Raw genomic sequence first — 22252 nt, 5'->3', positions numbered from 1 at the left:
TTTCACTGTCTGTTAATTATTTTTGTTCTCTTATTTTGCCTCCTTCTGATATATGTTTCCTGCTATTGTCTTTTTCTACCAGGCTGGCTGCCTCGGGACTCGAGCCAGCCGGTCCCTCCTACCTTAAAATACATACACACACACACACACACACACACACAACATAATGCACACATCCATGACCATGAAAACACACATATTCTCTTCTCTCCCTTCCTGCTCTTGGCACTTGAGAGAAAACACAAGAAGTCAGTGATACGGCAAACCAACTGTGTGTATAGGAGGGAGGAAGGGAGAGAGTCCACCAGTCAGCCCAGAGGGGTTAATCTCTCGCTCTCTCTCTCTCTCTCTCAACCTTGATCTCTTCCTCCCTCCCTCCCTCTGTTGCCTTTTGTTGCAGCCCCTCACTTTCTCAACTCTTGGACAGAGGGAACTGATATTGTGACTGTGTGTGTGTATGTGTGTGTCCTCCTCTTCGCTCTCATTCTCTCTGGACTGAGCTGTACGTGAACATGACTGAAGGGACTTTCTAACTCACTGCTCACGCTGAATGTTCACACCACAGACTGGTAAGGTAGGACCCCGGCTGGGAACGTTGTCTGATTTGATTTAAAGTGCATTGCAAAGTGTGTGCATGTGTGAAAATGCCACTTTGTGTGTATATTTGGAAAATGCCGTCTGAAGTGCGACAGGTTGTGTGTTTGTTTTTTTATTCCCTGCTTGTGGGAGCTCAGCTCAAATGTGTTTTAACGTATATGTAATGTTTTAATGTATATCTGTGTTTTCAAAATGTGGGCGTGGAATACTTAGAAAGCTGCTCTGCCGCTTGCTGCCCTTTTCCTTTCCTTCATTCCTAATTCCACTTCTTGTCCTTATCCCCCTCTCTCCTGCCTGGCCTGAGTTACTCAAGTTACCGGCTTCCTCCTGTTGTTATGAGCCCCGTGGTTTCTGTGCAGCGCTCTGAGGGCGCTCCCACGCTCTCCCAAAGAGAAAGAAAGGAAGGAAAACAGCGATAACCATTTCAGAGCGACAAAAGAGATGGGAGAAGCACGCTTGGTTTTGCCCCTATGTCTCCTCTCAGGATCTAAATGCACGCTTTTGTCCCTTTAACACTGAGCATTGTGGAAAAATGCATCTCCCCTTTGCATGTCTGTTTTTGTTTTGTTGTTTTGTTTTGTTTTGTTTTTTTGTTTTTTTGGACAAAAGTTTCATCTTTTCTTTCAAGGTGGTGGGGTGGCCGAGTTGGTGAGAAAATTGGAAACAGAGCCACCCACAGTGGAAGTGAGTCAGCCCAGCATTTAGTGGTGTGTTGACTTTGGAAATGGCAGGGACTGGCGGGGGGGTGGGGATGGGTGTTGGTGGGGACAGCTGAAATTGTCAGGAGAAAAGAGTAAAAACAGAAAGTGTCCATTTCTGCATATTTCCTGCTGAGCGCCTGCGTATCAGTGTTAAGCTGGGGCTGAGTTGTGTGCGACAAACGTAAAGTAAAGAAGAAGAGAATGACGGAGAAGAGAGGTGGAAGTCAGAGGCTGTTTATAAAGAGAGGGAGCGGCTTGTGTCCATCTGGGACAAACCCAACTGCTGAAAGCTTCTCCACCCTGCTCCCAAACATCTTTTTCCCCCCTCCTCCGTTTGTCTCGCTTGCTCTGTCACATTGAAGTGCGGTTAGGTACAATTTAAATGCAACCTGCAAAACGCGTCTAATGTGTTGCCCGTTGTTTCTTTGTCACCGCTTGTGTCTCAAATACCTAGATGCTACTTGCAGTTGCTCGTAGCAACATGGAGGTTTTCCATCCAGGTTCTGCATGGTGTGCAAAATAATGTCAATAAAAAGGGTTTTTTTTTGTGTGTGTGATTCTAACTCCATGCAGTGAAGTGCTGATGATGTCACATACGGGAAGAGTGAAGCACTGAGAGATTTGACTCATGGCTTTAATTAGTCAGGAGACAAAGAATTCTTTACTAGTATCTGTAGGCTAATCAAATTCTTCATTTTCATTGGTGTAACTATGAGTTGCTATCAGAGGATAGATGGATGCAGGTGCATGAACTAGCAGGACACAGTAAACTACATCATATGCACTAAAGCCTTCTACACATATTCTCCTTCTCATCTTCTTTCACCTTTACTGATTTCTTAGCTATTCTCTGCCAGAGATTGATAAAAAGAATTTGGTGGACACATCGCCCCTTTAGCTCTCTCCTTTTGTTTTGCCTGCTTTGCCAACATCATGCTCCTCTTCCTCTTCCCTGTCTCCTTGCCTTCCTCCATCTGTGCTGCCTGTGTGTCCAGCGATAAGGGGACAGCGACGGTAGCCCTTCCTCTTGCCACAGGAAGCAGGAACTGTTGATTTCCACTGCAGCCTATCTGGGCAAACTCTGTGCTTGGCCCGCTGGGATCCCCATCACTTTAGACACATGGACACACATTTAACAGCATGCAGTGCAGAGACCCATGCACGCACGGAACAAAGTTAGCATGGATGTGTGTGTGTGTGTGTGTGTGTGTGTGTGTGTGTGTGTGTGTCGGTCACCTGTTCGTATACAATGCCTCCACTATTTATTTGCTGCCTGATGGTTTTCATGGGAAACCACCTGGGAAAAAGCCCACCCTGTGGCTCTTTGACCTCAGGGTTAGCTTGCAGGTCAGAGGATGATTGGCTAATTATTCCCCTAATCACAGCAAATGTTTTGTTATCACCAACTTCAGCCACGCTGGCCACAGGTGGCGCTGTTGGGCTTAAAAAAAACACAAACAACCATTCAGCAGTAAATGAATTCCAGTTATACTACAGGGTGGGAGTGTGAGCGAGAGAAAGAGAGAAGCTGACATAAAGAGAAAGTGGAGGAAGATAAAAATTGTGTTTCTGAGTGCACAAAATGATACCTGAGGGATTTTTCCTATGACACAGTCTTACTTGTTTTTGTAGTGAAATAAAGATTTTTGATGAAGGTGGTTTCCTGGTGTGTGGTTTTCGTATTGGTACAGCCAAAAGAGCGACAGCGTTATAACTCTTTTTGAAAAACCTGCTGAAATGATATCTTCAGTATCCTGAAAACAAGACAGAACATAGTAAGTGTTGAAAAGCTACATAATGGACTAATTTGTTTGCACTTTTTCCAAGATTCAGTAGTACGAGGAGGATATTCTATTTCAGTGCATGATGCACATGGTCAGAAAAACTGGAAATAGTGAACAGATCATTTTTAAACAGAGATTGTGTTGAAGTGTGAAGAGTCCGAGAGCGAGAGGAAAAAACAGCACTTGTGTGTTTTTTTAATCACTCTTTTTTATCTTTGTTCCATGTGTCTGTAATACATTTCTCAGCCATCAATGAAATGTATTTGAATGATAGAAAAATCGAAAGTGACAAGAAAACAGATTAAAACCAGCTGAGCGCTCAGCCACTGAGCAACATTACACATTTAAGGCGTTTATGGCGAATACATAATACAAAGAAGAGGAATATGAGAAGAATATGAGTATGCATGAGGACAGAGGAGAATGTATGTGAACTGAAAACAGGTGACACCTGTGAGTTAGGAAGGAGAGAAAGCAAAGAGGCTGCAGCAAAGCTGGAAGAATACAAAAGGATTTGAACGATTAGGAAATGTTGGAGATGTGAGCCTAAGCTAAGATCGGGTCAGGGGTCAAGAGGGTTGAAGAGGTCAGAGTGGGCCCAGCAGCTCTACTTAGAACAGGATATCCTGCGAGGAAAACCCATCTGTCTCTCCTTCCTTTCTCTCGTTCCATCTCTTAAATTCCCACAGAGGGCATAGCGGAGAGGAGAGGTGTAACCTTTCACTGAAAACTCCAGAGAAAACACAAGTTCTCCACTGAAAAGCTTCACTTTCATCAATCATCAGTGCTCAAGACAGATAACAGATATGCACAAGTGGTATGTCTTTACCCTCGGAGCTGAGAGTATATAAAGTGATTTAAAGTGTGTGATGAGAGCCGTATAGTGTTTCTTTTTTGTCCTGTGCTGCTGTTTGTTGCTGTTTTCATTCACTCGCTGCAGAGGTTTCAACAGCCAAGATAAATTTCCCTGCGGGGACAATAGGGTTTGTCTTACTTTATCTTATCTTGGCCAGACAGACAGTGTATGAAAATTATGAAACATCCTCCTTCCATTTTAATTACTTAATAATGATATCAGCAAAAACACAGTCATTCACTTGTTGGTTCAAAGAACTCTTTAAAAAGTTATACGGTATGTGAGATATCATATTCTATAACTAGAGGTATTGATTCATGCTGTTAAGGTTTGGTTTACAAGGTTGCTGAAAGTTTTTAGAGTTCTTAATATTAGCCCATTTTCTTTGTAAAAGCCCAGATAAAGTGTATTTGAGCAAGACACCCGGTCAGCTCCAGGGTGGTCTATATGTTCTAAGCCTAGAACATCATACAGAGGATAACAGCACAGGAACAAAGTGCCACATTATGCATTTAATGTGTTCCTGGGTGGGGGAAAAGCGTGCTTTTTGGCAGGATATATAACATCTTTAAGAAGTTACTTCAGTTTTCCTTTTCATTTGGCCCCGTGAGAACAATGACATACAAACTCGAATGCCACCAAAACAAGAAAGAAAACAAAAAAAAAAAAAAAAAGGAAGAAATCACGAGACTCTTTAAAGAAAATTGGTCTGTGGTTTGTCAAGACACGGAACAAGCTAATAACAGAAAACAATTCGAAACACAAGATTTTGGTTTTGTTTCTTATATGACAGTCAGCTTTGGTATGTGAACGAGAGCCATTCAAGCCATTTTGGGCCCCAAAGCAGAAACATACTGTGTTCCAGCTCGGACACTGCTCGTTTCTCTCAGTTTGTGAGCAGTCACATGACCAGACAAGCTCTAAAATTAACGTCCAGAGCAGCCAAGTTACTACGTCAGTCACAGTTTTAGACTGATACTGTGGTTCAGATTTGACTAACCATACTTGCCGTATAGAGCAGAACCACAACCTACCTGGTCACCAACAATGTTGCTGTAACCAAAAGTTAAGATGCCCACGCTATAATAAATCAGAATTATTCTTTAAATGACCTCTCAGTTAGTTGCACACCAACATCTTTTGCTTGTTTAATGAAGACTGCAATTGCATTTGTTTTTTTTGAAAAACCAACAGGTTACCAAAGCTGCCCAGTAAACATGGTACTTGTGAGTTCATGTGAATTTTGTTTATAAGCTTTGCTTCACTTGTAATTGGGTATTGTGAAGCTAAATACAGTTTGGACCGAACCAAAAAAAAACTGTGGGTGTGACAGCATCCTAAAAAAGAAAAAAAAAAAAGAACCACGAGTGTAGAATCTGATAAAGCTCTATACGTGGCTAAAGTATGTCATTTTATTTTGCAGTTTGTTAAATAAAAAACAAGAAATCAGTCGTTATCTCATGATGTTTTAAAATGTTCTCAAAGCACATTGAGCTGATAAATTCCCACATTGACTCAATGTGTCAGACTAAATTTCAACCTACTAATATTTCCCTATTGTGAAAAGCTTAATGTTTCCCCTTGTGCAAGAGATATAGTCATTATTCTCTCCATACACTGAATCATATGTACTAAGTCTGATAGTCTCACATTCGTACGCTCTTAAGTGGGTGAGATTTTCCGTATGGGAACATTAACTTGTGTTTTTCCTACCGATGGTTTGTAGTGACACAAGCGAGAGACATAGAAAGAGAGAAAGAAAAAGAGAGAGAGAGAGAGCGCGAGCGAAGGATTGAAAGCGAGAGATGGGGAACGAGAGTGTAGAGCTATTTTTGGCCTGTCTGGGTGTTTCCTACGCACACACTCACGCTTCTCAGGCTTGTTGTTGTTCAGATTGGTGGGTGTTACAGGGATGAGTTTTGATTTGATTTGACTTTGTGCTTTGAGATATTGTGTGTGTGTGCGTGTGTGTGTGTGTGTGTGTGTGTGTGTGTGTGTGCACGTGCTGTTGACATCCCTGGGATTTTCCTGTGGTTGCTATGGTTTCTTGCTGTGTTTTGAACAACTTGCCATAACTCCAAACATCCTCGGGGTGTAAAGGCTCCTCAGCCCTCTATTAAACACGCTGCTTGTGCTGCCGCTGGGATCGACCTCAGTTCACTTTCTATTTAACCAGATCAAACATCCGACCGAGGCTGTAATTCAATCAAGTATGACCGTCTTTATGGTAAAGAATTTGTCTTTAACATCTGTGGGCTGGTGTTTCTGCACTGCATACCCCAGAGGTCTCCTGTCAGTCAAACTCTCATAGTCTATAATAAAACTGTCTCTAATATTACTGCAGATATTGAAGTGGAGAAATAGTTATTCTATGTGTCCTTAATAGATGATTATTATTATTATTTTGTTTGTCATTGGAAAAAAAGTCACACTGCTTGTCCATTTAACCTCAGCAGTGGTTAGTGATGTCTGCACGTCTTGTGTTGTGGAACGTGTCTGTCAGCGATCCATTGTGTTTCTGTGGACTCTATATGTCACTGAGGCTTTCGCTGTGGCTAGTCTTTTCACACACTCGCCGTGTCTCCCTTCTCTTCTCGCTCATACATTCACATTCATGCACACACCGTGGAAACATTTTGATCGTACTTGTGTGATCTCGGAGGAGAGCGCAGTCTGTGATGGAATGTGTGACTGTGTCTTGTTTGTGTTTCCATTTCAGTTTCAGGCTGTACAAACAGTAACAAGTCATATAGGGGATATACTGCATCTCATCCTCTGAATCTAATTAGCAGTTTTATGATAGATTTGTCACAACGGACATGTTCAAACAATTGGTACAATTTTTCAAGGTTGGCCAGCAAATTCTAAAGTGCATGTTTTTTCCTTTTTAGGCTGATTTTTTTTTTTTACCCTCACTACAGTTTGTAGCTCTTTAGTTGAAAATAACAATTAATTCTATTTAACTTCCAGTTATTAATTTAATTAAATATTTATTCAATAAAGTGGAAAAGGTAAAACATGTTAGTGACAGACAGCAGATTTGCAGAGCCCAAGGTTAAAGTCTAGAAGTTAATTTTGTCCAGCCAGCAAACTATTTAATTTACTATCACACCTGACAACAAAAAGCAGCACATTCTCACATTTATTAAGCTTTTTTGTGGATTTATCGATTATCTAAATATTGGCCCGAACTGTTTCTTTTTTAATGGATTGTCTAATTGCTTCAGTTGTAAAACTCATAATTTAAATTTGATTATGTTTCATAAAATAAATGTGTAGTTTTGCTCAAAGCGGCTGCGTTGAGCATTTTAATGTTTTATAATTTGATTCATCACTAATTCCTGAATGGCTGTGTAGAGCGAGGCAGAGCTCATCAAACGACAGAAGAGCATAGCAGAGCATAGAGCTGGAGTCGTGGGTGGAGGAGAGTGAAATGACTTTAAGTCTCATGTTACCATTATCTCTAGTTGCAGATTGTGGCTTTAACTAGATTTGCAATCGCTTTCGTCTTGCTTGAGTTTTTGTGTCCTCGCTGAATTTCTATGACAGATATTATAAACCAACGACTTCCAAGACACGGTGTAGTCACTGCAAATGCTGCTCTTTACACAGAAACTGTGATTTAGTTGATATGCAAGGTCTGTGGTCTGAATCTCCTGATCAACAACTGACCGCCATGAAACTGTTACTGAAGACATCGGCAAACACACAAGAATATTTTCTGTAGAATATTGAAGGTGTGAAATTTCCGGCACTCAGTGTCAAAAAGAAACTTTACTTAGCTGCATTAGAAAGCTCAGTACTAACCACACCCTTGTAGTCTGTGATAATCTGTACACACACACACACACACACACATACACAGTATGCACATACCCACAAACACATGGTTGCATGCATACTTGGATATTTGCATGCACAAAAACAAACGGACCTCAAGTTTTTCCTCCCAGATATTTTCCAGCTTTATTATTTTTATCCTCTTTGTTCTTGTGTTTACTCAGCTCAGTAAAGATAATAAGTCTTTTCCTCAGCGTCCACCCCTCCTCATATTACTCCCTGCCTTCATCTTCCCGTCTCCCTCTTTCTATCTCCATCTCGCTCTGGATTCTCCCCCCCTCTCCCTCTCACCGCTCCACCTCCTTCTTGGCTTTTTTTTCTTTCCAATCATCCTCCTCTGTTTCTCCCCCTCTCCTCAGCTCCTTCCTTTTTCTTCTCATGCAGCATTCCTGGCATTCCTGCCGGCTTCTTAAGGGGAAGGACCCCGCTGGCAGACCAAGGCCAAACATTATTACAGTGCTCTCAGCCTCTCTCTCTTTTTCTCCCTCCCCATATCGCTCCATTCACCTCCTCTTGTCCTCCTCAGTCACTCCGTCCTCCTAATCCCTTTCATTTTTTTCCACTCTTGCATTTCTTTTGTCCTAAATCTCCATACTAGCTAATTTAATTTCACAGAGACCGGTTGCTTGTGCTTTAACTGTGTTAAAACTACTTACTGAGACCGCTGTGTTTCATAATTAGTGGAAATAAGGGTCATACCCTGCTCTGTTACGTAAAACAGGCTTGTTCATGTTTATACAAGCGCGTGTGCTGTGTTTTTTAACAACGACACACTGTCCTCGCATGGGAGATAAAATATCAGACACACACATGCTCAGAGACGAGTCCCAGCATAAACACACACACACACACACACAGCTAAGGGTGTGATGTTTTAAATGTGCATCATAAGTGAATCTAAATGTGTAGACTTTGATTTGTTCTTCTATATTTATGACTTTATGTTACATGAACGAAGGAGTAAGCAAACAGCCACAGATTGTAAATTGAAGTCATGAGCCGTTACTTTAGTTTGGAAGGAGGAGTGAAGGTTGGAATTCTTTTCTTCTCATTCGATGATACTGAGTTGATATCAGGAGTGTGTGTGTGTGTGTGTGTGTGTGTGTGTGTGTGTGTGTGTGTGTGTGTCATTGCTATCGTTGGAAAACCTTAAGTATAAATACAGAACCTGGGTTTTTGTCGTGACATTGACACTGAATGAAACTTAAATGAAAGTCGTACTCGTATCTAAACTCATATCTAAAAAACGTATTTAGCAAATCCAACTCATTGGACACACACACTGTTGTACACAGTTTTGTGTTGTTGGGTGATTTGACTTCTGGTGTCAAACGTTGTGTTGTATCGGGAGCACGTCTCTGCAGGTGGGAGGCAGCTTTGTAGCACACAGTTGACCACATCCTGACAAAAAAAGCTACATACGTCACACTGAGTGTTTTTAACTGTGTCATTTCAGGATGATTTACATCTAAAATTTGACTGATCATGTTTCTGAAAACCTTTTTTTTTTCTGCTATGTATGCTACGGCCTCATCTGTTCAACATTGACCACGGCCTTTTTGTGACAACTAACATTTACTTTGCAGTCGAACTAGGCAGTGCGGTTGGTGAATTTGTCATGTATTGGCCAATCAACATACGTGTCGAGCCTTTCGTGACATTTTGAAGTCAGAATCTCAGCCATCAGAGGATGAAACAATCAAATTGATGCAAGTTCAATAAAAGAAAAAGTTCCTTTTAGATAAACTGAATGTTGTTTGTGGAAAATACTAAATGACCAGTGCTGGACTGAGTGTGTGTGTGTGTGTGTGTGTATATATATTCCTCTCTCCCTGTAGGCGGTTGCCTGCTGAGCTGCTTTTCTGTCACCCTGTGGTTTTGTTATTTTCAGCTCGAAACCGGATGTGATTCAGACTGCTTGGTAGATTGTGTAATTGAATGAACCAACCACACGCACACACACACACACACACATGTGTGCATGCATGACACTCTCACGCGCGCACACACACACACACACACACACAGATATGCTTGCACACACATTTTGTCAATTCACATAGACACATGCAATCGGGAACACAGAAAGCTCTCACACACAGGCTATATGGCTCTCTACGCCCACACACCGAGGGTTTCTGGGAACGGTGCTGGGTTCCCCCTGTTCAAAGAGGCACCCGAGGGTGAGTGAGCGGACGATGGAGCACCACCAGCAGTAGACAGAAGCACGCTTTTTGGTTTCAATATTGGTCTGAAACATCAGTTGTTGACCTGGCTGACGATGAGATCGGAAAAAAGGATAAAACGCACACATACGCTTGTGCTGTGTGGAAACAACAGGACGGTTGAAAGTGGGGGGAAACACTGAGAAGTGCTAGTGAAACTGGTAATAAATGTCAGTTTCTGCCCCAAAAGTGTGTCCTATGCAGATCGTTGTAGTTTTTTTTTAATCCAGGAAAAGATAGAGGTGGACTTCTGTCATAAAAGGACTTTATTATACTACAGTAATTATTGTAGCTGTTTGCTTTAAGCATTTTTGGGATAAAAGTCATTATTCATGAACGTTTCTGTAGCTGCAAAACATAGTTGACAGGGAATATGTTTCTTTGTGATGCACTGCAGAGATTATGAGTTTCCAATTAAACAGAATAAACAGAAAGAAATTCTCCAATGCTGACCACACTTGTCACAGTGTGTGTGTGACGTGACAATACTGGGACGTACATGACTCAGTGTCAGTGGCTGCCACACAGCATCTTGATTCTAGGAAGACTTTAGACGAGAAAAACTGACAAAACGATGGCCCTGCGTCACAGAGAGCTACCACAGCAACGCATGTACTGTAAGAGCGTGCATCTGTGTGCATGTGTTCTGTGTGCGCGTGCATCTGTTTGAACGCTGAGGCTTACACTGACAGGATGCTTTACTTCCTCCTACACGAGCTTGGAGTGGCCTGGGCTGGGTGGTCTAACAGCAAAAACAGATTTATACCTGCAACATCAGAAAAGATAATTAACTGCCATTAATAATAAGGCTTAAAGGCAATTTACAGACTGTCCAGTGGTTTTTAATACTAACAATAATTAGAAACCTTCAGTTGTAGTTTATGTTACTAAATAAATCAACTCACTATGTCAACAAGAAGAGGTGAAAGCTCCTCTAGCTGCCACCACATCCCTGGTTTTGTAATAACGTCTTACCTTAGATCTTCCTCCGGCAGGTGATGGATAAATTACTGTCTGTAGCAAGTGTAATCCCAGTTACACCAAACTGTATTTGAAAATACAGTAGAAGCACGTTTCCTATTTTACATTCTACACTTTGTCTATTACAGTAGACTGTTATATACGGTGAATGACTGTTTCCTCTTTAACCACTCCTCACTTGCATTATTTGCAATATTTGAAACTGATACACTGACAAAATGACACAAATTCAGTTTCTAACAATATGAATGGACTTAGCTGTGTACTGAAGTGGTTTAGTCATTTCATCTTTAGTGAATGAAATGGATCAGTAAAGCTATTTATACAGTCGGCTCCATCAGCTCATAAGACTTTGTTATCAGGGCTGCAGAAACTATTCCAAATATGTCTCCTTATGAGCGCCCTTTCAACAGGCTTTGTTCTACTGTTGTTGAGGACGTGTAAATGTTCAGGGCTCGTATCAGCATCATCTCTGAGATTACGTTTTCGGTGTCCCCTGCAGCATTAGGACTTCCAGAATAAGATTTCATCACGGGGGAATCAGATTTTTAAGCTCCGGTGAAATCACAGTTAGTGTAAAACGGATATTGCGTGTGTTGTAGCACTCATTTTTAATTTCAAAGTGTTAAAGTGGAAATGTTTTTTAGTTTTCTTTCTTGTGAGAACTTCAGTTCATGTTCACCGGCAGGAAATCAGAATTCAAAAGGAAACCAAATCACTTCTTTTGTACTTTGGTTGACTTTTATTTCCTGTGAAAATGTTTGTATGTAGAGAGAGTGGTTTTATGCAGAACTCAGTTTCTGGGTACTTTTGTTACTAGTTGCAGAGTTTGGTCCTCACTGGAAATACAAACAGACAACATATCATTTGAAGATGAATTGGGATTCTGTCGTGTTACTGAGCCGATCTAAAACATCACTCACCAATAAAAACTAATTATTAACTGGGGTGAATGAGTGATGTCTTTACTTTTAACCAGCAGACTCACAAACGCTGCTGCTGATCGACACGCTGGTTCATCCTGACTAAAAGAAACCTGACTTTATTAAAAATATTCAAATGTAAAACATCAGGACAAGAATCTGAGAAGCTGAATTTGCTCAGTTCACTTCATTTTTGTCTGGGAACTGCCAAAACACCTGGCTGCACCACTCACACAGTGTGAGCGCAGGTCCTGAGGTTTTTGACAGCAGATGGAGCCACAGCGTTGGGGCCATTGTTTCATTTGACGACACAACTGTGGAAGCAAAGTTAAGCTTGTTGTACAAGTTCTGTGGAGCCGAGCGCGGATTGGCTGCAGTGCGCACCCAATGGGAGCCAGTCAGAACAGGAAAACAATAGTCCTGAAGGTCCGTGTGAAGTCAGGACTATTTTTGGTGGGACCCGCCTTGCTTGCTATTTCTGTCAGCAGGAGAGCAGAGAGGAGGGGGCAGGACTCGAGGGGCCGGACTTTCTTTTTGTGCAACTTGCCTCCGATAAGTCTCTTTTCTTTTCCTCCTCGTCTGAAGTGACTACTGACAACAGCAGCGGATCTCAGCATCACCTCCCGTCACGTCTGCGCTTCCTCGGACGCGCACGGACTCGTTCAGCGCCCTCACACCTTCTCCACATCAGCTGGATTTATCCTCTTTGGACTCGGACTGCTTCAAGAGGCTTTTAGGTGTTCACGGGTTGTGTATCACAAGGTAGGCAGCGCTGGTGGTGACACGGTCTGATGCGCGCACAGCTGGAAGTTCGTTAAATGTCCTGTGAGCGGTGTTTGTCTTTGCGTTGCCAAAGATAATGTTGGTGAGCTACCTGCGCAGGTGCTCGCTCTGGTTTAATTGCTCAGGAGTGCACGAAAGTGCGCGTCCAGAAAATGGGAATCTCACAGTGGACGAATAGTGCATGTAAACATATGGACTAGAAGACTCTTCTAGTGATGCATTCACTTCTACTACTGCTCAGTATTAACTCTACTTTACGCAGACTTGATGTTCAAAAAGGGATTTAATAGAAATAAACACATGCAGTCAGAAAGTGGGGGTGTACTCTCTGTTCTTCAGGGGGCAGAGTGTAATTTGAGGTCTTTGAGGAACAAACCGGACTTTTCTTATCAGAGGGTTTTTATATTTTCTTCATACTTTGGCTCTTCTCTGTCACCTCAATGCGGATTTGTGCTTCTAAACAGCAACAGGTCTACCACACACACACACACACACACACACACACACACACACACACACGCACTTGTTTTTAGATTTCTTTTTATATCCACTACTTGCCTACTCGTTTTTAGTCTCTCTCTCTGTGTGTGTGTGTGTGTGTGTTTTATTTCTGCAGACCCAATCAGCATTACACATTTTGTGATTGTCATATCTGGGTCAAATATTACACCTGACATGTGCGTCTTGCGTCACAGCAGCAGCTCAGCTTCTGCCCAGCCGCACCCATCAGGAGCCCAAATCTGCTATTTTGCAAACCTTTACAAAGAGTTATGTCACTTTTTACTTTTATGTGCCTTTTTTTGGCTGCATGTGGGTATTGCAACATTTAAAACATTTTGATAATCAACACAACATTTTGACCCAGTTTGGAGCTCAGATCTGCCAAAAGCTAAAAATATTTGAATGATTCTGTTTATTATTGTTCTTCTTTTTGCATGATCTGCATATCACTGATTTATTTTTCTCTATCTCTACAGATGGAATCGACACTTCTGGGAACATTATAAAGACAGACAGACAGGACAAGATATTTCATAAAGTGGCAGGTAGGATGTCTTAAAGAAGTCACTGAACACCAACTGTAACTTAACAAATGGTTGTGTTGTGGTGTTGTTAAAGTTCGGCACACATTCATGTGGAAAAATGCTCCCCCCCCCAAAGACTGCGTCTGGTCCTCTTTACAACCTCCTTTTACAGTGTGCACTCATTACGCAGTTTGGGTGACAGGATTTTTTCCAGTGCAGTCTACAGAATGATCTAAGCTGTTTGTATCTTGGAGAACTGCAGTAAAGCACCGAACAGGTGTTGGCCTAGTTGAGGAGTCGCACTCAACCCACTGTGTTTTTGTGTTGTTTTGAAATCTGGTTTTGCTACGGGTATATTATGTGCCAAAGGGTGGGGGGAAAAGAAAAGACGATGTTTTGTGAGTTATGAAGTTATTTAATTAGTCGTGCTGGACATGTCACAATCTTCCAGTGGGGCCAATATAAAGGCTGGGGGGGGGGGTAGAGGTAGCTGTAGTGGTAGTGGAAGGGTTCACTTCACTTTTTCAATTTCACTTCCATGATTGTGTCATCAACATCTGGAATTATCCAAACGTGTCTTCTACCATTCTTGTCCAACTGCAGCTATCGTTTCTTTGTGAATGCGCTCATGGTTAGATAATGACTACTAGTGCTGGAAGTATGGCACAGGATGTGGACTAATCTCCAGCAAGTGATAATTTTACTGCAAAATAAGAGACTTGGAGGGCATCTTAAATCAGTTTTCTTCATAATAACCACCAATTTTCCATCAAGACAGTTTCGAGTATCTCTTCATCTGCAGTAAGTAGTTTTAGAAACATCACCACGACTCTGGTTGTCGCCTGGTTAATGCTGACTCACATGGGAAAAACTCAGACATTTCCTTCTTCAACCTGAGATCAAAACGAATCGGATCTACTGCTCCTTTTTGTCCTGCCTTTTACTTCAGATTAGCGTTCTCCACCATGAAGCATGCCTGTGTGATCACACTGTGTAGGATTACAATGCATGACTCTCTGAATTGGAGCCGGCTCTCACTGTGCCAGGCTCCAGTGACTGTATGCTAACCCAGGTCCCACTATGTGCCCTGTGTGTGTGTGTGTGTGTGTGTGTGTGTGTGTGTGATGGTGGAAAAACCCAGTGAGGTCATGGCCATGACTGCAGAGTCTTGTTACATGTGTGTTGTCCACACAGGGCTTTGTCTTTCTCTAATCTCTCTCTCTCTCTCCACACACACACTCACACACACACACACGTACGTTCACATTAAGGCCGTTCATTGTTGAACATAGTCCCCTGATGCCAGACATCTCTGAACACTAAGGTGGCAGCAGTGTGGGCCAGATGTGTATAACATGTGAAACCTCCATTTTAAAAGCCTCTAGAGCTAAAGCAGCTCTAATAGACCTGCAGACATCTCACTAATGTTACCGTACTGCATGTTTTCTTTGTTTTGGTTTTTTTTCTGGAATAACCCTCAAAAAATTTGCTGTCAAGTATTTAATTCTGAGATCAAATTTCTCCCAGAATTCAACTGGCTTTTTGTTTGTTACTCTACCTTTATACCAGGATTAGTAACAATAGATCCACTGACAGAGAGAGGTTAAGGTAATCAGTGAACATTTGTTTTCAGTTTTGCTTTTTTTGGATCAGCAGGAAAAAAGCGAAGCCACATCTATATGTGATATTAAAAAAGAAATAAAATTCTTAGAATAAATTGCCTAATTACAGGCAGTTTCTCTTTAAATATCTTTGACTTTCATTCCGTCTTCTGGTTTACTAAATAGAGTAGGGAAAAACCTTAACCGGTGATAACAACAGCACGACTGTGATAGGGGCAGTGGAGATCACATATCCTCTTCCTGGTCCTGGTTTCCAAGCACCTGGGTCAGTTGATCTGGGTGCTTTGCTGGTTCCCACTGAATGGGAGAGCTGATTTAGAAAGATTTAGTTACTGTAATTTTGTACACGCAGTGTTTTAGTGGTTTAGTGGAAAGTTTAAAGTTAAACCATAACTCTGACTTCAAGTTCTTTTTTTTAATTCTTCCTCATTTATTTCTACCTCTGATTAACCTGACCTTACTTTAACATTTAATCAGCAGGTTTATCCTCATGCAGTAACGAGGCAATGTATCACTGAACAACATACTGCTGCAGCTACTGAACTGTTTATTCAACACTAAATTATGCTCCACCTTGAATTTCCAGTGTGTGTAGCACTTTTGTTCCCAAAGAGAATTAAGTCATTAAATCCCAGCAGCTGCTCCCCAAAATGGATAGACTTAAGTTATTTGTACTGATCCCCACAGCCATATTAACCACTGCAGATGTATTATGGTCACTGTGACCTATTGGACCCCCTAAAGCCATAATGTGCAGATACAAGCTGCACAGTTGTGGTAATAATAGTAGACAGGGCAATGAAGAAAGCAGCTATTTTTGACCTGCTGAACAAATGGCTCAATTGTCTAGCCTCAAGGTGCGTGAAATCACTTGATATGTCAGGGGTAATGTTATATAATACGCTCCGAGAGGCCCCATAGTAGTGCGAGTTTCTTCTTTTCATGTGTGCTAAGTGTGAGAGTGTGTGTGTGTGTGTGTGTGTGTTTCTGTGGCAGAGCATCACATATTTAAAGTACTTTGACACAAATTGGACAAAGAGCCTGTATGAAAGTGCGTGTGGCGTGGCCTGAGGTAACACTGCCCTTAACATTTTATTAGTGTGTCAAATCAATTCATGTTGAATTAACCTTTGAGCTAAAGGCTCCTTGCTGTGGTCAGCTGGGGAACTGGTCTGTGATTGGCCTTCAGCCGCAGTCTGCGTGCCCCTCGGGACTTGTCTCTGACTCTCTTTCTCTCTCACACACACACAATCGCATACACGTAGACACACTTAATCCCGCTGAAATTCACTGAAGTCGATGGAATTATTTTTCTGTGGCATTTGGGAGGAAAAAAACCTTCAATTTTCACCTCAGTCCCACCCACTGCTCCAAACCAGAAGCCTTGGCTCTTAAACAGCAGCAGTTTTTTTGTCTCTGGTGATTTATGTTTTACTATTTGTTTCTATTAACTGTAGTTTAGCGTCACAGCAAAGATCGTTTTAAAGTACAGAAGCCTCAAAGGGTTAATAACCACTTGTTTAATGATGGGGTTATACATTTGTAATAAATCTATTAAATCCTAATTACTAAGTGAGACTTTGAGGTTCTGTTTTACAGATGTAGTTGTATCAGAAATACCTGTTATCTTGCACATAACATAGATGATATGTTAGTGTGACATGTGATAACCACTAAAGGCCAGTGTTCCTCGCTGTATTTTGATATTGTCTGACCCAAAGTGCAGCAGACTGTAATGGCCTACTCACATTTACTCCAGCTCACTGAGGTGGCCGACACTACCCTCAGATCAGATGGCCTGTTTCGAGCGCAGATGTAACATGATCTCCTCTCATCTGGACCGACTCCTTACTTTACATCTGATTGTGGGCGTTTAGGTGATAAACGGTATCCAGCGATGTTTACAGCTTCAGGCTAATTTCAGCAAGGGAGAAGGAGAGAGACACGAGAAGGAGAGAGATGCGATCCATGTTTATTTAATGAGCTTCAGTGTTTGTGTCTGTCTGTGGGTGTGTGCACATGTCACCATGTTTTTTTTTTGTGTGTGTGTGTGTGTGTGTGATGCATTTCTTGGAGACAACTTTTAGAGATGTGCACACAGAAAATGCAGAAAACAGACGTAGGTACTGTAGAGAGCAAAGGTGAGAAGAGTTGAGCAGTAGTTGGAGATGTTGTGCAGTATTTGTGCAAATCACAAATGTACTGGGTAGAATATGTTGAGTGTTATAAGGGGGAAGTTGATGCGTGCAGTGATTTGTAAGCATGCAGACTATCTGACTGCTGCTTCTCCTTGTCACATGTCAAGAGTTGAGTGTCTTTTCAACTTCCACTGTGACTGGTAAATAATTTAGCAAATTAAATCCTATATTACCAGTGAGTAAACAGATTCCTGGGAGTTTGTAGAAGGAATTTCAAATACCTACAGCTGTTGAATCATGGTCTTCTCTCAGCACTGGTGGTTGTGTAGCTTGGATGCCATTTGTCATATTCCTTGTGTCGTTGTTGTTGTTGTTGTTAAAGTCATGATGGTCATTATCGACTAATCTGTTATTCATTTTGCTTGGTTGTTTTTTTTAGCTCTAAATGGAAAAAGTAATGTGACATATTACTAAGGTTATTTCTGAATGTTTTCTTTTTGTGCGTGTGTGTGTTCATCCCTGACCAGAGTGCAGAGCATGTGTGTTAATGTCTTCTTTCTTTGTTGTCGGTGCAGACAGAACGAGTGTGACTGTGCATATTTATGAAGCTGCCTCCTGGAACATGTTAACTTCTACCAAGAAAGCATTGTAGATTTAAAAAAAAAGAAAAAAGCAAGGAAAGATGTGTTAAAATAAGAACAGGAAAACACAGAGGCAGATGTCAGTGTCAGTTCATTAATGTTTTGCAATTGCCACTGGAATGATGTTAGTTAGCGCTGACAGGCGGGGAGCTGAGATCACCTTCATGCTCTTGATAAAACGTGTTCATGTGAACAGCTCATGTGGTCCAGCGCAGAAAGAAAACATAGCTGCTGAACTGTCTTTTTCATTTGTTAAATTTTCCTCCTATTTTCAAAAACAAAAGATTCAAATTCATGCACTAATACTGATAAGGGAAATTAAAATGATTTTGCTTCTTGAATGCTTTGATTTTGAAATAAGTTATTGAACACAAAGTGATGCATCCTTTTAATCAGCATAAATACAGGAGAAGCAGATATGTGCATTTGTTGTTATCAGCAGAAGAACCTTAGCTGCAGCTTTTTTGTAGCTACCAATCTCCAACACTACCACAGGCTATCAGCATATCAGTCAGCCAGTCACCACTGTTTTCATGACTCACTGTTCTCACCACTGATAGCCAGTCCAATCAGAACACTGCCTGTTTTGCCAGTGTAAAGCATGTGTGAGTAGAGATCAATACAGTGGACAGTTAAGCAAAATTAGATGGATTACATACAGGATTTGTGTTTCTGATCAGCTTTGTAACAGTGAAAAAGTGTGAGTGATGTTAAAAGGTAGACGGATATCATAGTGACCGCATGTGATGTGTGTCTGTTATAGTAGATAAGGGGGAGATCCCTTTGAGTGAGCTGCTGTGTTGAGTGGCTTTATCTGTGTTGGGAAATGTGGAGAATGTGTTTGATGTTACGGAGAGTGTGTGTGACCGGGAGACAAAGTGATGATGGAAAGGAAGCTTTGATAGATGTGAAGAAGGTGTGAAGTTATTTTTTTAGATCTCTTAAGCACTCTTAACATCTGAGTATATGACTTTAAAGAAATAACCTGCATGCTGCCTTGCAGGACCGGTGCCGCTGTATTGCCCCAGCTGCAGGAAACAGTGCTTTGCTAAAAGGCATTTCCACAGTTCTTGCTCTCGTCAGTCTCCACATTCCTGAAACGTGCAGCAGTATGATTAGATACAAAAAGAAAATCATTCCTGCTGTGTTCATCATCACCTTCCATGCAATTTGAAAGTTATATTTAGAAAGGAGTAGTGTGATGTGGTGAGCAGTGAATGCCTTCTACAGTACTCTTCAAGATGTCTGGTGTTAACACATCATGACCTCTGACCTCTCTGTGGTACATGGCACCGAAAGAAAAAGACAAGAAACTGGCTACAAGGAGCAATCGGATGTTCGTATTGGAGCACATCTGCCCCCAAAAGACACAATTAGTGTAAAGTTACAGAAAGATTCAAACATGAAGCTTATACCCACCAAGACAAGGTGCCTCCTCTCATTCTGTGCCCAGTCATAGTGAGTGTCACTTCTCACGCTACCCACTTCTTCTGTTTTATTAAACAAACCAGAAACAGATCTATCTCTTATCTCCACACCAGTGGAGACCACTGTTCCCAGCACAAACTTGTTCTATGGCGTTCAGAACAGTAAAACTAACCTTGTTGAGCTGAGAACAAAAATACATGGATGTGAAATCTTTCAGTTTGATGTAACTGGCAGCAGAAAGTTTCTTTTCTGACAGGAAACAGAGATGGGAATGTCAGTAACACCTTAAGTGGAACTCTTAGTGCCTGTATTGTCTTTTCTGCAGAAAGAGGACTCACTGTCATTTGTCAAACAGCACAGCACACCTGGTTTCCTGCTTCAGGCGAATTGCAAAGTTGAGTAAAGCTGAAGATGACAGGCACACATGGAATGTTTGGGTGTGTGTGTGTGTGTGTGTGTGTGTGTATGCCTACGTGTGTGAGAGTCACCTGTGTGTGAGTTGTGTAACTAGGTGTATTATTAGCATGCAGTCCCTGTGGAAGTCTAAATTACCTGTTTAGTTGTTGCAAAGCAGAACATAATTGATTACTCGGATGGCTTTTTAACGAGGTTGCTCATGAAAAAGCAATTGAAGCAAAAGCCTTAATTGAATTTAGCTCGACTACATTCTGTATTCTTCGTTGATGTGGAGTTACTGGTCCTTTTTTAATGTGGATTTATTTGTGGATTTGTTTTATTCGCCTTATTCGTCATTTTCATGTTCAAACACGAAAAACTCAAACGAGCTGAAATGTGTTGTCTATGATGAAAATATACCAACTTCTGTAGCCACAGAGGCCTCAGTAAACCAGAATGCGTGGCAGTCAGGACATATTGTATGAATAATGAAGCTTCTTTTAGTTACATTCCTAGTCGCATCTAGGAATGTAAAAGTGGGTTGTTCAGAAATATCTCAACAACTAACAATGGACCACAAGATGAATTGTAAAAGGCTTTGGTGAGCCCTTAGCAAATTCCTGTAGTTTTTATTGAAAATCAGCAATTGAAGAATAAAGAAAACAGGGACAAGTTGTTTTTTTCTGTACACAACATAAAATCATTCTTCCATCAGAGACGGCTCACGTGAAAACCTTGGAGCCAGAAGAGACACGTAGATGATTTAGGTGCTGCTGCTGTCCCTAGTTGACCCTTGGTAGATGTGAGCACCATGTTCTCACTTAAGATCGTCTCCCTCATCTTTCTATCCTTGTAACACACACACACACACACACACACACACACACACACACACACACACACACACACACACACACACAGAGCAGAGTTTAGTTCTTAAACTTGTCAGCAGCCACACACACTACAATTTAGACTTGAACGGTCAAGTGTGCACCAACAGAGCAACAACATAAATACAGAAATAGTTTGGTGACAGTTGTAGGCTGGCAGGTCTACAAACACACACACACACACACACACACACACACACACACACACACACACACACACACACAGAGAAACCACAGTCTGGCCAGCTGCTTTGGGAAGACGAGAGGTTTTGAATGGGAGTGACAGCTGTGGATTCCTCAGGATGAAGGAGGGAAAGCAAGAGATATAATGTTGGAGATAGAAAGTGTGAGGAAGACGGGGAGATAAGTTGGAGAAGGACTAAGTGTGTGTGAGTGAGAGGAAGAGGAGCAGAGCCAGATGAAAGGAGGAGCGAAAAGAAGTGTTTTTCTTTTTATTTCAACCAGATTTAGATACTTTAAGCTTGTTTTTTTACTTCTAGTAATGAAGCTGATTGCAATAACTGAGAGCAAAGGAGTGACTAAACAATAAAAGTAAAAGTATAAAAGTAAAAGTATAAAAGTTTAAATCTAAGACCTGAGCTTAAGGAGCGAGACCACAGTGATACTAGGCATACTAAACTTAGACTGTGCATAACAATGACAAAACTATTATTTCAATCAGCATTGACTTAAGAGTCTGATCAAGCATTTCATGATGCTTAACTTTTTGGGATACACACAAGTTGGTGCTGAGGTGCAAAGAGAGAGAGAGAGAGAGAGAGAGAGAGAGAGAGAGAGAGCGACTGTAAAGAGCATGTGATCCTAACTGTCAGACTATTCATAGAAATCTTGTGTGTTGCACAAGATTGATTTTGCAACTCTGTAGATTTTATTTGTGAATACACCATGTCCTGCACCTTTTACTAAATGAGTAACGATGACCTTTTTACTGGTAAGTGTTGCCTTGTACTAAAAAGTGTGTGAATCAACATGTACTGTATGAATAATAGCGTTCAAAGTGTCTTTCCTGGGAAAGTGCTTTTGTTTACAGGAACCGGTTCATTTTATTCTATACTTCCTAACAAATAAAGGAAGAAGCAGATATTGTTATGAGCTGACACTCTCACCAGCGTTGCATGAAGAAAGCAAACAGCCATTTACAGAAAATCAAATGGCATCAAACACGAAATCCTGGGATCAGGATGTTACATTACTGTAACCAGTCAGACTGACAGTCAGTCAGTGGAGAAACACTTTCTCAAAACTAAATCCTCATTGTCATCATATTTCAAGTCTACATCTCTGGGAGAAAACTCTTCTTTTGTGTATTTGGGCCTGTAGTTCAGATGATCACTGCTTAGTTAAAGGTTTTCGGTATCTTTGCTGGTTGTCTGCCAACCTCGAGCTGACTGGACATGAGGA

The 22252-nt window shown here is 41.4% G+C and overlaps 1 protein-coding gene across 3 annotated transcripts in view; it reads left to right on the top strand.

Moving 5' to 3' along the window:
* The first annotated feature begins 407 nt into the window (after positions 1–407).
* hdac7a (histone deacetylase 7a) overlaps positions 408–22252 on the top strand; it is a 44177-nt gene continuing 22332 nt past the window's right edge. The window contains exons 1-2 of one of the 3 annotated variants that reach the window (XM_026367731.1): positions 408–569; positions 13668–13736. In XM_026367731.1, coding sequence (XP_026223516.1) covers positions 551–569; positions 13668–13736 — 88 coding nt within the window. In that variant the 5' untranslated portion in view covers positions 408–550. Of the gene's footprint in view, positions 575–12338; positions 12670–13667; positions 13737–22252 lie in introns of those variants that run through there. The other 2 variants (XM_026367733.1, XM_026367732.1) reach the window with 2 other exon arrangements.

This window comes from Anabas testudineus, chromosome 7 (assembly GCF_900324465.2).
Source record: "Anabas testudineus chromosome 7, fAnaTes1.2, whole genome shotgun sequence".
NCBI classification, from domain to species: domain Eukaryota; kingdom Metazoa; phylum Chordata; class Actinopteri; order Anabantiformes; family Anabantidae; genus Anabas; species Anabas testudineus.
The sequence above is the reverse complement of the archived record's forward strand: the minus strand, read 5'-3'. Positions and strand labels throughout refer to the sequence as shown.